This window comes from Athalia rosae, chromosome 8 (assembly GCF_917208135.1).
Source record: "Athalia rosae chromosome 8, iyAthRosa1.1, whole genome shotgun sequence".
In the NCBI taxonomy this organism is placed as follows: Eukaryota; Metazoa; Arthropoda; class Insecta; order Hymenoptera; family Athaliidae; genus Athalia; species Athalia rosae.
Genome location: NC_064033.1, coordinates 1,650,348 through 1,668,245, shown reverse-complemented (window position 1 = coordinate 1,668,245; position 17,898 = coordinate 1,650,348). Strand labels below are relative to the sequence as shown.

Sequence of the window (17,898 nt, the reverse complement as noted above, 5' to 3'; positions counted from 1 at the left end):
GTGTCGCGATAGTTTGAGGGCGTAATCTGGATGAAATTTTCAGCTTTTTACGATAATCATGCGGATTTATTTATCCCCAGGACACCGATTCCGTCCCATTCATGACTTTGGATACGTTGCCCTGGACGTAATTGACCTGATCGCGGAAGATTCGGGCACCTACACCTGCCGCGCCGTAAATCTAGTCGGTAGCGACGAGGTGGTGTGCACCCTTGGCTGTAGGTCGACCGCACAAATTCTGACCGACACTCAAAACGAAGTCGGTCTCGAGCAGATACATTATTTGGAAGACAGGTCAAAATACCAAAGACAAGAGGTGGTCGACGAGACCACTACTCAGGCACCGATATTCACAACTTCGTTGAAAAACGTTGAGATCAAAGAAGGTCAACGAGCCCACTTCGAGTGCCGTTTGATTCCCGTTTCTGATCCCACAATGAAGGTCGAGTGGTTCCACGACAATAAACCCGTCAAAGCTGGTTCCAGATTTATCGAAACCAATAATTTCGGATTCGTCGCGTTGGATATCATGTACGCCTACCCAGAAGATTCTGGGACCTACACCTGCCGCGCGAGAAACGCTATCGGCGAAGCTATCACTTCGGCAGCTTCCGTGGTGCACTGTGAGTACAATTATTCTTGAGTAATTATCTGAATTTTATCAACCAACCGATCAATTCACAGCCAAGAAAACGATCTACCTGGAATCACAGCACGAAGAAGCGCTGCAGCGTCTTCAACATCTGGAAGATTCGTCGCGCTACCAACGAAAGAGTGTACAAGAAGAGACCGTAAGCCAGGCTCCCGTCTTCACCATGCCTATCAAAGATTTGCGCGTCGCAGAAAATCAGGCAGCACACTTCGAGGCCCGAGTCATACCCGTTGGTGACCCGAGACTCAAGGTCGAATGGTTGCGCAACGGTGTACCGATTTCCGCCTGTGAGTGACTCGAATAATTTCATATCTCGTACCTCGCGATGATGAGTAGAAACAAAAAAAAAACCGATTGAACCGTTAATTTTCAGCTAATCGAGTTACTACCATGCACGACTTCGGATACGTCGCGCTTAACTTGAAATACGTAAACCCCGAAGATTCGGGTTCGTACACCTGTCGCGCCGTGAACGACCTTGGCGAAGCGGTGACCTCTGCCACGATGTTCGTTCAATGTGAGTAGGACGAAGAAAATTTCTCACTAACGAAATCACCTCCACTCAAATTTTTCTTTCAATCGAACAGCTAAGGCAGCCCTGCAGTTCGAGTCACAGCACGAGAGCGCTCTTTCGAAACTCCAGGCTCTCGAAGACACGAGTAAATATCAGCGGCGCGAAGAAGAGGAGGTGACCGTCAAGGACAAACCGTCGTTCACGGTGCAGCTCAACGGACCGACAAATCTGGTCGAAGGTCAGAGCGCGCACTACGAATGTCGCATCGAACCGTACCCCGATCCGAATATGAAGGTCGAATGGTTCCACAACGGGAAACCGTTGTCCACCGGGCACAGATACCGTACAACTTGCGACTTCGGATTCGCCGCACTCGACGTACTCAGCGTATACGCGGAAGACTCCGGCACGTACACTTGCAGGGCTACTAACAGACTCGGATCCGCCGAAAGTTCCATCAATCTAGACGTCAAGTGTGAGTATCGAAGTCGTCCGGCGATCTCAACAATTAATTCTTTCCCTCTATTTCAACTGATTCTCTCTCTTCAGCCCGAGCGTCCATCATCAGCGACACCCAGCACGAAGGTGCTCTCCAGAAAATTCAATACTTGGAAGACGACTCACGGTACAAACGCGTTGCCGCCGAAGACACGATAATCGCGGAGCGACCGAAGTTCGGACGACCCTTGAAAAATATCGAACACCTACCGGAGGGCAAGAACGCTCATTTGGAAGCTACGTTGACACCGGTGAATGACCCTACCATGGTAGTCGAATGGTACAGAGACGGTAGACCGATTCCCCAGGGACACAAATTCAAGACTACTTACGATTTTGGCTTCGTTGCTCTGGATATATTGTACGCCTATCCGGAAGACTCGGGGACGTACATGTGCAAGGCGAGGAACGCTGTCGGTGAAGCTGTGACCACTTGCGTAATCGGAGTCGACTGTAAGTAGCTCTGAAACTTAATTTTTCAGTCAAGATTAAATTAGTACGAGATGAAAAATGTGCCGATTCGACATGAATTTATCGATTTATGCGGCGGTGTGAACTTGATGCTTATCAATGAGAGACAGTTTGTTGTCGCATTTGACAAGCACATGGCATCATGACCAAATTTCACGAGTACAATGACGCGTTTGGATCTATAAAACTGATGAAATGTATGATCGATCAATTCTCGTTTTGCCTACAGCGAAGCAAGGTCTTCTCCTCGACACCCTGGATGCCCAGAGATTGCAGAAGATTCGGGAACTGGAGACTGTCGACGTGAAACAAGTGGTAGAAAAGGAAACCGTTCACCAGAAACCCGTGTTTTTGACACCTCTGAACAACCTGGATCACTTAAAGGAAGGCGAACACGCTCATCTCGAATGTCGCGTCGAGCCAATCAACGATCCAAATCTAAAGATAGAATGGTAGGCATCTAGATTTTTTACGCTAAGCAAAATAAGGGTTGTTTTGTTTTCTGTTTCTCATTCCTGATCGCGAAATATTTTTCAATGGCGATTCCAGGTTCGTGAACGGCGTCGCGATCAAGACGGGTCACAGATTCCGTACAACTCACGACTTCGGCTACGTGGCTCTTGACATTTTGTACACATACTCCGAGGATTCTGGTACATACATGTGCAAAGCTACGAATCTAGCCGGCGAGGCGGTTAATACTTGCACCATCAAGGTCGCCTGTGAGTATAATTGAACTCTTGTCGTTCGAATATGCCAACATGATGTTCCGGATCGCGAAAAAAAAAAATCTAGGGGGTCGCATCTACACATATCTAACATCTTTACTTCGACCGTCTTATATCTTACGATTGTCCAGCCCAACGAGACGAATCGTGTCCATCACGCTGCGTCCGGTTCTGCGACGATAATAAATTCCCGAGAGAAATCACCGCCCGCGTACCAAAGACTATCTCCCGCAGCCCCGTTCCACGCTACCCTTCCAGCTTACCCAGCACCGAACCACCTTCACCTGACGCAGTTCTACGATTTTCAAAAAAGGGTTTCAACGCTTCCAAAGGATACCGTTATCCTCAATCCTCTCCTCTCGAATTTTCACGTACCAACGACTCTGTTACTCAGGAGAATCAATTATTTCATAAGGACACCACGCCGCGTAACTACGAAATGACCGACGAAAAATCGTCCAAGATTCGTGAAAAAATTCCGGCAGTCCTCAGTCCCCGTAATATTGCGAGGACTGGAATTTCTCAGAGGAGAGTTTCAGCACCGTTCAACGCTCAATTTCCGAGTCACGAAAATTTCAAACCAGCGAAAAATTCGCGACAACTATCACAAGCTGCCGTAACGGTGGGACAAGACAGAAATCTTGTGATTTCTTCGGTAATAGATGGAGAAATAAATGAAAGGAAATATTCTTCGAAAGTTAAAGATCTTGGCGATGATCTCACTAACCCGCCAAGATTATCACCTATGCAGGTCGAGTCGCAAACTTTGAGAAAAGATCATGATAGCTCCGTTAAAAATTCGCGCAAAAAGTCAAAGTGTAAAGATCGTAAAAAAAAGGAGCCGGTGGAAATTCGAAAAAGAAATTCACCACCGCAAACTAAAAGTGGCGATTCACCTGATTCGACGGAACGGGATATTGCGGCGATAAAATTATTGCAAGATAATATCGCACTAGAATCGTCGTCGAGAAAAATTCCTACAAAATTGTCCGACAACGAAAGTCCCGTCAGTGCATCGGTATTAATATCTGCAGAAAAATCATTTTCCAGCCAACGGATTACTAGAAATCGATCAGAAGCTCCGAAATCTTCCGAAAAGCCAAGAAAAAGAAGGAAATCTCCGATAAAAGCGATTCGAAATAAGATATCCGATTATTTCTGCAAATGCGACGTTAAGCAGAAAAAATGTGAAACAACTTTTGGAATCGTATGCAATAGACCTGAGTCAGGAGATACGATGATGGAAAATCTACCAGAATCGAAACTGAAAAATGACTTCTGTAAATGTTCCAAAAAAGAAACGATACGCGCGAGACCTGGACTCTTCTGCAAATGCAGAGAAGATTCGACGGAGAACGGGAATAACCAGAATGCAGCTAGACTGAATGATGATCAAAAAGGTCGTCAGTAAAATACTAATCACAACCCAGTACCACCTTGCTGACCACGTTCAACTAACATAAATACCTCATGTCTGACAGTCTAATAAATTACAAAACCTCGTTAATAATAATGGGTTGCGTCCCAATTATGTCCGATGTTAAATTTGTCTCGCGTTTTCACAGTCGTTCGTTGTGATCTGATAATATCCAATGGGCGCACATCATGGGGGTACAAGCGTTTGCATGTTATTCCAAAGATTTATAGGATTACGATTACCGTCTTAAAACTATTATCAGCCCTTCTAATGTTAAATGGATGTGAATAAAATAATTGTCGCTTTCAATCATGTTTTTTTTTTAAAGAAAAACTGAGAATTCATAAGTTAAAGGATATTCTGATCTTACTTACAGCGCGCCGTAGCATTTTGTTCGACAGTCAGCACCCTGACGGTCTAGAAAAGATTCGAGAACTCGAATCTCAAGGACATCCCGCTCGTTTGGAGGTCGAAGAGCCCGTCGTCACTCCACCCAGATTCGTAACGGAGCTGAGGGTGGGTTTATCAACACACAGCGTACCCTTGAACAATCAAAGAAAGAAATAAAAACTGCTCATTTCAATTATCACAGGGAACAACGGAAGTGTTCGAGGGCCAAACGGCGCACTTCGAGTGCCAAGTTGAACCCCTTCACGATCCAAATCTCCGCATCGAGTTCTTCCATAACGGGAAGCCCTTGCCATCCGCGTCCCGGTTCCACATCACCTTCGATTTTGGATACGTCGCCCTGGACATCGGGCACTCTGTACCGGAGGATGCCGGAGAATATTCCGTACGGGCGATCAACGCCCTCGGGCAATGCACGTCGTCCATCAGTCTCAAGGTTATTCCCAGGGAAGGCATCATCTTGGATTCCCAGCGCCCGGAGGGCATGGATAAAATCCGGGAACTGGAATCCCAACAACCCTGGAAAAGACCGGATGTCCCTGAGCCTCAGACCAGACAACGCCCCGTCTTCACTCAGCCGCTCCAGAACATCGATTCCATACCGGAGGGTCAAACGGCGCACTTTGAGTGCCGGTTGATTCCCGTGGGAGATCCAACACTCAAGGTCGAATGGTTCAGAAATGAAAAACCACTTGAAACGAGTGAGTTTCAGCGTACGATTGTTATTAGCTTGAAAGTGATAATCATGAAAAGCAACGGGTTGATATTTTTTTTTTATATTATCAGGTTCCCGTATCACCAAAGTACATGACTTCGGCTACGTGTCGCTCGATATTTCGCACATTCGCGACGAAGACGAGGGTGTCTATATGTGCAGAGCATTGAACCCACTGGGTGAGGCTGTTACCACCGCCTCGATGAGAATTAGATGTGAGTATGATGTTGCAATTAATTTGTCAGAGAATTCTCTCTCACCCTGCACAACTTTAAAAATCGGCGATATTTACCCTTTTCACTCACCGACAGCCAAAGCCAACATTCAACTGGAAACGCAGCATCCCGAAGCTCAACAGAGGATCGCTCAGCTCGAAGCTGACAAGGGTCCAAGACGTCCCGATGAACCAGAGAGAGTATTCGACAAACCAATTTTCACACAGCTTCTCAGCGGTCCCTCCGAACTCTGGGAAGGGCAGGTCGCTCATTACGAGTGCAGGGTTGTTCCAGTTGGTGATCCGAGCTTGAGATTCGAGTGGTTCGTCAACGGCGTTGAGTTGAAAATGGGTGAGTTTTATTTTATAGAAAGTAAAAAAAAAAAAAAAAAAAACCTGTGGACTAGATTGAATTGTCATTAATTAATTGTTGATTATGTTTCAAGGATCTCGCTTCCACGTCACCCACGATTTCGGTTTCGTCACTCTTGACATCATGAAGGTGATATCCGAAGACTCCGGAGTCTACACGTGCAAAGCGATCAACAAATCTGGAGAGGCTGTCTCTTCCATATCGCTGAAAGTTAAAGCTCGCTCGAACATCGTCGGCGACTCCATTCAGCCGGACGCATGGCAAAAGATTCAATTGAAAGAAGCCGAGATGAACAAAGTGCCGGAAATGTTCATCGATACGACTCCGCAACAGGCTCCCGTATTCACCACCCATCTTAAGAGCTACGACAAACTTACCGAAGGTCAGCACGTGTATCTGGAAGCTCAAGTGGAGCCCAGAGCGGATCCGAATCTCCGCGTCGAGTGGTTCAAGAACGGCGTACCTCTGCAAACCGGTACCCGACTACGCAGCACCTTCGATTTCGGTCTCGTCACTCTCTCCATCAACGGTGTACGTGCCGACGACTCCGCGATTTACACCTGCAAGGCAACAAATTTGTTGGGTGAGGCCGTATCGACTTGCACACTCAAGGTGGACGACCGACACTGGCTGTTGGGAGACACCCTCCACCCGGACGCGCTGCCGAAGATCGATGCCCTTGAACAACCGGTCGTATCCGGTACCGAACAACCCGAGACCGTTTACGAAGAACCGGTGTTCATCACTCATCTGAACAATGTCGAGTGCAAGGAGGGCGACAACGTTCACTTCGAATGCAACGTAGAGCCGTCGAAAGATCCGACGATGAAGATCGAGTGGTTCGTGAACGGCAAACCGATTCCGCTCGGTGCCAGATTCAAGTCGACGTACGATTTCGGATACGTAGCGTTGGACATCAATCACGCCTACGAGGAGGACTCCGGACTTTACACGGTCAAGGCGACGAACTCCAAGGGCACAGCTCAAACGACCGGTACCCTGAAGTGCATCAGTAAGCAGAGTATCTACCTGCAGACGCAACATCCGCAGGGCGAAGCTGGACTCGAGAAAGTCAAGGAAGCCGAGGACGCCTACCTCTCGAAATTACAGAGGCGGGACTCGGGACCGGAACACGAATTCCCCAAGCCAATATGGATCGTACCACTTCAGCCCGAGTTCAAACTCGGTGAATCCGAACCGCTTCATCTGGAAGGTCAAGTCGAACCCAAGGAAGACCCGAATCTGCGCATAGAATGGTACTTCAACGGTAAGGTACTCGAACACGGTGCCCGATTCAAGATGACCAGTGACTTCGGTTTCGTGACGCTCGATTTGACCGACGTTTACGACCGCGATTCCGGAATTTACACGTGCAAGGCGATCAACAAGGCCGGCGAAGCTTTCACCTCGACGACAATTTATTGTTCGACCAAAGAGAACGTGATCGAAAGGTCGCAGCATCCGAAGGGCAAGGAGGGACTGGAAGCGATTCAGGACCTCGAAGAATCGCTGAAGAGACCCGACGGCACTCCGGCGGAAAGCGACGAGGGACACCCACCGGTATTCACATCTCAATTCGAGAACCTGACGAACCTTTCGGAGGGTGAAATAGCTCATTTCGAGGCGTCCCTTACACCGGTCGGCGATCAAACAATGGTCGTCGAATGGTTTTACAATGGAAAACAACTCGAAGCAAGTCACAGGACCAGGACGGTGTACGCTTTCGGTATGGTCGTTCTCGAGGTACTCGGTACCAAGGTCGAGGATTCCGGCACTTACACCTGCCGGGCGACGAACAAGTGGGGAAGAGCCGAGATCAGCGTGAATCTCGAATGCGTCGACAAATCCAAGGGACAAAAGCCAAAGTTCACCACTCAAATTCAATCGCTCGAAGGACTCAAGGACGGACAGTCCGTACACTTCGAATGTACGTTGATTCCGGTCGGCGATCCTCACATGAAAGTCGAATGGTTCCACAACGGACAACCCCTTCGTCATTCGTCCCGATTCAAGATGGTATCGGACTTCGGATTCGTCGTAATGGACATCGCCGGCGTGATGTCCCACGATACCGGCGAGTACGTTTGCAAGGCGAGTAACAAATACGGCGAGGACTACACCAAGGCCACGATAAAATGCTTCGGGAAGAGCGGGGTCTACCTGGATTCCCTGCAACCCGATTCCCTGGCTCGCATCCGAGAACTCGAAAGTTTGGGGGCTGATCAACCAGCTGCACCGTCGACACCGGTCGCGGAACCGCCCAAATTTATAACACAAATTTCGAACATCACAAAACTGGTGGAGGGACAATCGGCACACTTCGAAGCCAGACTGACACCGGTAACGGATCCCGATCTGGTCGTCGAATGGTATTACAACGGCAAGAAATTACCGCACGGACATCGTTACAGAACGTTCCACGATTTCGGTATCGTGATTTTGGATATACTATACTGTTACGAAGAAAACTCCGGAGAGTACGAATGCAGGGCAGTTAACAAATACGGTCAAGATTCCACCAAAGCTACGTTGAGATGTCTGTCCAAGGCGAACCTGATACTGGAGTCTCAATTACCGAAGGGTATGGAGGGCGGTCTCGAGAAAATTCAATCTCTCGAGGACTCCTTGATTCGTACCAAGGAGGAACAGAGTGTCCAGGAACGTGGCAAGGCTCCGGTGTTCACCGTTCCTCTCAGCAACATCGACGGTCTAAGAGAAGGAGAGAGCGCTCACTTCGAGGCACGACTGACACCCACGGATGACCCCAAACTCAAGGTAATCAATAACGATCATCCGCATCATCGCGACTAATTATCCAAATCGTCACGAAATATCATTCTTTCACAGGTCGAATGGTTCTGGAACGGCAAACCACTGCGTACGGGATCGAGGTTCCGAACGTTCTGCGATTTCGGTTTCGTGATCCTGGAGATTTCCCCGATATATCCGGAGGACACCGGAGAATACAGTTGCCGAGCGACTAACGACTACGGCGAAGCCGTGACGACGTGCACGTTGAAGTGCACCGGCAAACGTAACATCATACTGGAATCTCAGCTACCCAAGGGAATGGAGGGAACGATCGACAAGATCGCGGAACTCGAGGGTCTCGGCAACGCGCCGGGACAGGCCAGTCCCGACGACGACACCGGCAAACCACCGGAATTCATCACGACACCGTCCGATTTGACTTTGGCGGAAAACTCGCTCGCCCATTTCGAGTGCAGGCTGCAGCCGGTGAACGACTCCAGTATGCGCGTCGAGTGGTATCACAACGGAAAGGCGCTTCTGGCGGGATCCAGAGTGAAAACTATCCACGACTTTGGATTCGTCATATTGGAGGTCGCCAATTGCTACCAGCGAGACTCCGGTCTTTACACGTGCAAAGCGACGAACCGTCACGGAGAGGCGACGGTTTCCTGCAAGCTCCAAGTCAGAGGACGTCAGGGAATAATTCTGGAGCCGCAACTCCCTACCAACTTCAGGAGCGGCACCGAGAGCATTCAAAAACTGGAGGAGTCTCTCTACAAACAAGACGAAATAATGACCGAGGACGAAAAACCGAATCCTCCGAGATTCACGGTCGAGCTGAAGGACATTCAAGTGGAAGAAGCTGGACCGAGTCACTTCGATTGCCGCGTAGAACCGGTAGGCGATTCCACGATGCGCATAGATTGGTTCCACAATGGAAGACCGTTCGCGACCGGATCCAGAGTTCATATGATCAATGATTTCGGCTTCATCTCTCTCGATCTTTCTTACACCTACGCGAGGGACAGCGGTGAATATGTATGCAGAGCTACTAACAAATGGGGATCCGCGACTACGAAGGCATCGATAATATGCAAAAGTAAGTACGACCTAAACACGCTGTTCAAAATCGTTCGATGACCTTTTGTCGGAATGAAATCAATTTTTTTTTTTTTTCATAGCTAAAAAAACGATCGATTACGACTCGCAACTTCCATCGGGAATGAGTGGCGAAAAATTAAAAGAGTTGGAACGCGGACCGGTCAGCGTTGCCCCCGCGGCTGACGCCCCCAGACAACCGCCCAAGTTCATCACCCAAATTCAATCCGCAACCGTCGATGAATCCGAACCGGTCAGATTCGAGTGTCGCGTGGAGCCCAAGGACGATCCTAATCTGAGGATCGAGTGGTACAGAAACGGAAAACTTATCCCAGCTGGACACAGATATAGAACAACCTACGACATGGGTTTCGTGTCCATGGACGTCTTGTACGTTTATTCGGAAGATTCCGGTGAATACGTTTGCAAAGCCATCAATGACCTCGGCGAAGACACAACGAGGGCGTCAGTCTCTTGCAAGAGTGAGTAAAAATAATCAACGATCAATGATCGCTCTGTAACCCGGATTATTTTAATCTATTTATTTTTGTTTCGTTACAACAGAATTGCCGAACATCATTCTACAAAACCAAGTACCAAAGGGGATGAAAAAATCCGAAGCTTTGATGCAGATGGAAGCTACCATCAAAAAATACACTTCGGAAATTCATTTGACCGAGGACGATCTCTACGACGCGGACAAGAAACAACCACCTCGTTTCGTGACGCAAATAAAGGACCAAACTGAGCTCATAGAGATGAACAGCACAAAATTCGAATGTCAATTGGCACCTGTGGGCGATCCGAACATGAAAGTAGAATGGTTCTTCAACGGTAAACCACTGCCTCACAAAAACCGATTCACGCCGATCTACGATTTCGGTTACGTCGCAATGAACTTCGGATGGGTATACCCGGAGGACAGTGGCGAATATTTGTGCAGGGCGACGAATCTCTACGGTATGGACGAAACCAGAGCCGTGATCAGGACCGCCGGAAAACCCGGAATAATCTACGAATCTCAACTTCCCAAGGGAATGAAGAGTATCGAGAAAATCAGGGAAATGGAAGCCGCCTGGCAAGTGTGAGTATAAATTTTTTCATCCCTCGAACGAAAAAAAAAAATCAATAAATATTCGATCGATCTAATTTTTGTATTGGGGAACAGTGTACCGGAAGAAGAGGGTGAAGACGAAAAAGTTCGCGCACCACCGGCGTTCGTAAGTAAACCAGAACCGGTAACCGTCGAAGAAAGCGACTGGGCAAGATTCTGCTGTCGCGTTACGGGACACCCGAAACCACGAGTGATGTGGATGATCAACGGGCATACCGTTTTCAACGTGAGTTCATCCCACTTGCGATGTCGTACGTGAATATCGTAACGGGTGGATAAAAAAAAATCGATCGCTGTTACAGGGAGCCCGATACAAGCTCACCTACGACGGGATGTACCATTTGGACATTCCAAAGACCAGACAATACGATCACGGTAAAGTCGAAGTGATCGCCCGTAGCTCCGTGGGTGAAACCCGTACGGAAACTACCCTTACGGTGAAGCCGCGCAGCGACGATTACCGCGGGGTGCTCAAGAATTCGCCCAGGCGTAAGTATGATGAACCGTGTTCGGAGCCCGAGTTTGGGTCGCTCGGGCGAAATTGCGCGCGATTTGGATGGCGAGAAAAATTTCCCAATAGATTTTTGAAGGATGTTTGTAAAATATGAACTTTTCTGAATAATCGTTAATTGAAAGAAAGAAAATCCGATGAGGGGAAAAGTTTCTCGCAAATTTCCAGTCGCGCAATTACCTGCTATCATTGACGATACATACAAAATGTGATCAGACAATATGCACACGAATGCAGCCAACATGAAACAAAGCACTTTTCACGCAAAAAATATTCACGATATTTCATAGTTCAAATACTCGGATAAAAACGCGTCCACCTTGTCTACATGACACATTCACGAAAATAATATGAAGCATAAAAAATACTCGAACAGTTACATGTACTCTGATCACCTCAAGCAACTCTAAAATTCCTCCCCAAGCAAAAGCACATCCATTTTCCCGATTCCCGAAATTTTTCACCGTTTCCACGAGTGGACGAACATCCGGTAGCCTGCCTCGGAAACAGAGCAGCAATACTATATTCACGGATTGGTCAGGAAATAAAAAAACTTTGAGGAATCCGTAAGGTATGGTTATCAAAATTGTTCGGCTATCGTAATCGTAGTTTTTTTGTTATTTATGTAATTATTTTGTTGAATCTTTGTCAAGTCGATATGTCACCCATATCTACTTGTAGTTTTTGTCTTGTCGTTGTTTTCTTTTTATTTTTTATTTCCATAAACCCTTTTTTTTCCTTGCACCCCCAATATATATTCCACAACCGTTTCCAAAGCTCCGACGACCGATTTTTCATCCGTATTTGAATGAATCATCGATCGCGATTTAGTACGAATGAAAAAATTGCGAATTGTCGGAGTTGAAATTCGAGGATCCCGTTATGATATTATAAAATTGCAACATCCTGGTGATTATTACATTGTTCGTTGGTGAAAAAAATAAAATAAATAAGCGATCGTGTTGAACTCACCATTATTATTTGTTACCGTTGACGTTGTACCGCGTAATGTTGTTGGGCATGCATTGATCAACCGGACAGCAACCGACGATGAGACTTGAGATCACCGAATCCTTGGCAAAGCCTATATCATTAGGCAGAGTGTGGCTAACATGTGTTTTCCCCAGCGTGGTACGATATCGGATTGACGCAATACCAGAGCGAACGACAAGACACCGAGTTGGAACGTGTGTTCGACGAACGGCACCAAACGGTGTCCCAGGGTGTCGATATCGCCACGGATCACCTGACCCAAAAAGTCTACAAAGAGCCGGAGACCGAATGGCAGAAATCTGTGAAAACAAAGAAGAACGAAGATTATTACAACAAATTGATGAACCTCGAGGAGGAGCAAGTTCTCAAGGAAACGAGACTCAGAGAGAACACTCATCAATTCGCAGTCCCCGGCGACAAACTCGTCGACAATTCCGTGGCTAAGGGAATGGCACAGAAATATCAGGAGAACCTGTGAGTTTACCTGTCGCTACGATGTTGAGAAAAAAAAAAAAAAAAAAACAATTCGATGGCACATTTTTTCAATATACTTCTCTTTGCAGTCAATCCCAACCGCAAGGACCGGCACCACCTCCTCCGCGGCAAGTTCTTCGTCAAGGCCAACACGTGACGGAAGTTGAGATCGATTCGCAAAGAGTCGGCGGAAGGCATCCTCCGGAGCCGACGGAATCTTCGGTTCACGGTCGCGAGGTACACGTCGCCAAGCAGCGTCAGACCCAGAAGGAGACCAAGGGCGACCTAGAAATAACTAGAAACATAACGGCAACGGAAACCACGGAAGTTGAGCACAAGGCCAAGACTCAGGAGAGGATCGTGCAGGGGCAGGTGAAGCCCGCTAACCCACCGGTGTTCACCAAAAAGATACAGCCTTGCCGAGCGTTCGAGCAAGAGCAGGCGAGATTCGAAGTCGAATTCGACGGAGATCCGCTACCCACCATAAAATGGTACCGCGAAGATTTCCCCATCCAGAACTCGTCCGATCTCCAGATCCACACGTTCAGTACGAAGTCGGTGCTGATCGTACGCCAAGTTTTCATGGAGGATTCCGGTGTATTCTCGGTGATCGCCGAGAATCGTGGAGGAAAAGCCAAGTGCAGCGCGAATCTGGTTGTGGAAGAACGCAGGAGGCAGCCAGGAAGGGGTGGTGTCATCCCCCCGAGCTTTTTGACCACCATTCAGAGCACAACGGTGCCCAGCGGTCAACTGGCGCGATTCGACGCGAAATTATCAGGCACCAAGCCCCTCGACGTTTACTGGTTGAAGGTGAGACACATCCCTCCGGACTTACCACGATTCCCACGTCCCCCGTCGATCGTTTTAATTACTGATAAAAAATAATTGCTACTCACCAATTTTCAGAACGGCAAAAAAGTGACGGCCGACATCCGCTACAAAACCTTGGAGGAAGACAACGTCTACACCCTCCTGATATTGGAGGCCGTGCCGGAAGACAACGGGAAGTACGAATGCGTGGCGATCAACAGGGCTGGCGAGGCGAGGTGCGACGCCGACTGCACGATCCAGACACCTGCGTCTCCGACGAAACCGTCGAAACCCAGCACACCGGGTGCCGAAAAAGCACCGTTCGTCGCCGAACCGCTCAAGGATCAGACCATCAGGGAGGGGGCCTCGGTTGCCTTCAGATGCAGAATATCTGGAAAACCAGCGCCAACCGTTCAGTGGAAGAAAGGAGACAAGGTAAATACACAAATTCATTACAATGCAAGGTGGTTCGCAATTAAATTTTCTCTCCCTGATATTGAATGGTAATTTATATTGTTATATCTACTCAGGTCATCAAGCCCTCCAAATACTTCCAAATGTTGAAAGAAGCGGAAGTCTGCACTCTGAAAATTTCCGAGGCTTTCCCCGAGGACGAAGGTGTCTATAAATGCATCGCCAAAAATCCGGCCGGTGATGTCACAACATCAGCTAATCTTCGAGTTCTCGGTAAACGACCTCTATTTTTTTTTTCTATTCATTGATTGGCCTCAATCACAGCTCGATTGAATTATCACTTTCGCAGTGAAACTCACCCTTATATTCCTCACTGTTTTACAGCTCCGGACACCACGGATGTCCTGCCCAAGCTAACACCGCTCAAGGACCAGATTGTCATGGAAGGTCAACCGGCCCAGTTCAAAACTCAGGTGTCACCGCCGAAATCGAAACCGACGATTCAATGGTACCGCGACGGTGCCCTGATCCCACAATCGCCAGACTTTCAAGTGAGTTCCCATTTATCGATTTGTTAATTTTTGAAAATTGTTAAACATTTCTGTGCATTAATGAAATAAAAATATTTTGAATAGACCGTCTAGCTATCGATCCGATTGATCAAACAAAATGTAATTTTCAAATGCATCGTTAATACGTTTTTTTTTTCTCAAAATTTCAGATGATTCACGAAGGTAACAACGCCGTTCTACTGATCGCAACGACGTACGAAGAAGACAGCGGTACTTTTTCATGCCGTGCAACGACATCAGCTGGAACTGTAGAAACGTCGGCGAAACTCATCGTCAAAAGTAAGAATTGATCAAACTTCATTCTTAATCCAACCCAAAACGAAACGACCCCAAAACTTGTCAGACAAGCTAATTTATAACGTACGCGATTATAATCAACCGGCAACTAGTCGGTCGTATAGCTCACCAGCCGTTTCAGGCTATTTGGCTATTTTTCGAAATAACCAGAAGCTGCAACACGACCGCACAAATAGATGCGTTTAATCGATCATCGGAGTGCGTCGTTCGTTTTTTTTCTGACGAATATTTATTTATTAATTTTTTTTTTCCTTCGCTTTTTAACGTTATACTTGTGATCCTAATCATCTCTTGCTAGTCGGGCAGTTTCTCTTCATTTTTCATTTCATTTCGTGTTTTTTTTTTTTTTTCTATTCATAAATATACATATTACTATATATATTTACTAACTTCTTAACAATTTGAGTATCACGAAAAGAGAGACGTGTGAAAGAAGTGAATTCATTTTAAGCGCAGACGTTTATAGATAACGTACGTATGCGCCAATAATTATGCACGCGAAAAATATTTAATATACTGGTACCTATAACGATATAATGTGAAGGTGGTGCTATAAAAATACTTGCCATTACCACAATTGGAAGAAAAATGATGGGTTGATGATTTGAAAAAATAATGAAGAATAAGAAAAAAAAAACTGGTTAATAGAAAAAGAAATACGGAAAACGTTAAGTCGAGTCTGAAAGCAAAGTACAGACATGCGAATGTGATTATAAATTTACCATACACAAAGGTGCAAAGAAAGAATAACATGAACAAAAGTGAGACGTAATAAGCACATGTACGAGTGTGTACTTTGCCTGGAATCGACTTTGATCGTGACGGATAAATTCTATTGTTTCGAATCTACAGAGTTTCGAAAATTGAGAATATAGAATGAAAAGATACGAAAACAATATTGATCGATCGATCTATACAAGTGCGAGAATGAAAATAGTGCACGACGTATTTCTACGGAAACTCGAACTCGTGGCGAGTGAAAAGCCTACTCCGATATATTGTGTATGTTCGTCTGTTACGTACACCGATCGTCGATTCATCATCAGATAATAATTATTCGTTTAAATACATTCACATGCGAACATTAGTTATTTATATGTTCTAGTATTTTGTCATACCATGAATACATATGTTCTCAATACGTACACGAAGAGAGACACACATAAGAAACAAAAAAAAAAACAACAACCACATAATACATATGTGCATATTGATTATCTACTCCTAACATTCTAATAATTAATTATTATTGTACAATGGAAAGTCTAATAAAAAATATACTATGAATATAAAACATATTCGTTTGTTCATGACTCGATCACTAAGTATTGATGTAAAATTGACAAGTTCATTAGTCTTTATTAATTATCTTTTCTTTGAAAAATTTTTCTTTTGGTTCGTTCTATGGAATAAGTTACAATCTTACCGTTCTTTCAATTATTCTTATAGGATTGATTCCGTGTACATGTGAATGTGAACGTCTTATATTAAAAAAAAAATACGCAAATGCACATAATTCAAACAAATCTATATATACAAATTAATTTGATAGCGTTATATTGCGATTTTACTAATTTACTACGACTCACCTGAGCTGAGGCGAATTTATCACGCAGCAATCCCCCGGCACTCTCGACGCCTCGGGCCGGGCCGTACTAATGACGCTTCTGGGCGCACAATATACGCATTAGCGAAGCGTCGTGTCAACAAACCGGCAACCTCTGACTGACATACCCAAACAATAAGACCACGACGACTCTGTGGCTAGTTGAATTCAAATAAAACTTGATTCTAGCAACGTGAAAAATTCTTAGATTCGTTGAATATTCGAGATGGATGTGAAAAATTGTGAAAAAAAATTTTCTCATCGATATTCGCGACCGATTGATTACTTGTAATAATTAATTTCTCAACGTGCGTATTTCACGCGTATTTGTTGGTAAAAATAATTCGGAGAGTATTCTTAATAGCACCGAAAAATAATCGCTCCCAAGGTTTACGAAAATTTAATTTTATCGTTCGGTCGTAGCGCGCTGAAAAAAATATTATTTCAAATGATACGGGAATAGCGCGATTGAAGCGTTGACGCTAACGTTGAGCGAGTTCATATCGCGAAGTGGAAAATAAATCGAACAAGACGGGGGGGAAAAATGTTCAAATCTCCGTTTGCCGCATCGTTCATTTCGTCGGCCTTTGCCTCCCAGATGACCCCCCGCGTAGAGCGTATGGGGTGGCAGCGAGTTCTCGTGCCGACTAAAAATACCATCTCAAAACGTTTATTTCTCCGTGATTTTAAACGCCTAATAAGCTCGAGCTCACGCGATGGCAAAAGCGAAATATTACGTATGTATTTCCCACAAGCCGACTCACTTTCGGAACGTAATCGGAACGAGCCAACGTTCGTGCCGTGCGCAATGGATGTATCGGGTTTATTTTTGACCAGCTCTCCGTTTCTCCGTTAGAGCTTATATACATACTTGCCTCTGTTCGTGCATAAGCACACCGGGCTTCACCTATAATATATGCTTGCGGAAAGCATTCGTTCGTTCGTTAACTTTAACGTCGCGCACCGCGTCCCTTCGTCTCGGCTGGATTTTCACGTGTATTACATTACGAAACCGTATTTGGCTCGGAGTTCAGACCCCCCCCCAGCGGTGCACGGAGAAACAAATGTCGAACCCCCCCCGGCGTTTTATAGCTGAAATATCCAGGCTGAAATGCACGGAAATCACACGATACTTCCCTAGATTCTTTGGCAGCGTTTTAAATCGTCCGCGTACTCGGGAGATGATGATCGGCTTGATCGATCGACAACATGACCCTGATCGATGAAAATTTCGACTTAAAAATAAGACAAGATATTTCGGAGCTGCT

At 46.1% G+C, this 17,898-nt stretch overlaps 1 protein-coding gene across 2 annotated transcripts in view; it reads left to right on the top strand.

The window, feature by feature from the left end:
* LOC105687951 (titin) overlaps nt 1-16,318 on the top strand; it is a 28,977-nt gene extending 12,659 nt beyond the window's left edge. For both annotated transcript variants that reach the window (XM_048659778.1, XM_048659777.1), the window contains 23 exons: nt 81-623; nt 685-939; nt 1,026-1,169; nt 1,240-1,641; nt 1,716-2,117; nt 2,365-2,587; nt 2,685-2,857; nt 4,657-4,796; nt 4,873-5,389; nt 5,475-5,618; nt 5,715-5,969; nt 6,064-8,765; nt 8,838-9,840; nt 9,923-10,321; nt 10,404-10,923; nt 11,008-11,179; nt 11,256-11,442; nt 12,592-12,931; nt 13,021-13,741; nt 13,838-14,176; nt 14,272-14,428; nt 14,540-14,706; nt 14,877-16,318. In XM_048659778.1, the coding sequence (XP_048515735.1) occupies nt 81-623; nt 685-939; nt 1,026-1,169; nt 1,240-1,641; nt 1,716-2,117; nt 2,365-2,587; nt 2,685-2,857; nt 4,657-4,796; nt 4,873-5,389; nt 5,475-5,618; nt 5,715-5,969; nt 6,064-8,765; nt 8,838-9,840; nt 9,923-10,321; nt 10,404-10,923; nt 11,008-11,179; nt 11,256-11,442; nt 12,592-12,931; nt 13,021-13,741; nt 13,838-14,176; nt 14,272-14,428; nt 14,540-14,706; nt 14,877-15,017 (10,046 nt within the window). In that variant the 3' untranslated portion in view covers nt 15,018-16,318. The remainder of the gene's footprint in view (nt 1-80; nt 624-684; nt 940-1,025; nt 1,170-1,239; nt 1,642-1,715; nt 2,118-2,364; nt 2,588-2,684; nt 2,858-4,656; nt 4,797-4,872; nt 5,390-5,474; nt 5,619-5,714; nt 5,970-6,063; nt 8,766-8,837; nt 9,841-9,922; nt 10,322-10,403; nt 10,924-11,007; nt 11,180-11,255; nt 11,443-12,591; nt 12,932-13,020; nt 13,742-13,837; nt 14,177-14,271; nt 14,429-14,539; nt 14,707-14,876) is intronic.
* The last annotated feature ends 1,580 nt before the right edge of the window (nt 16,319-17,898 follow it).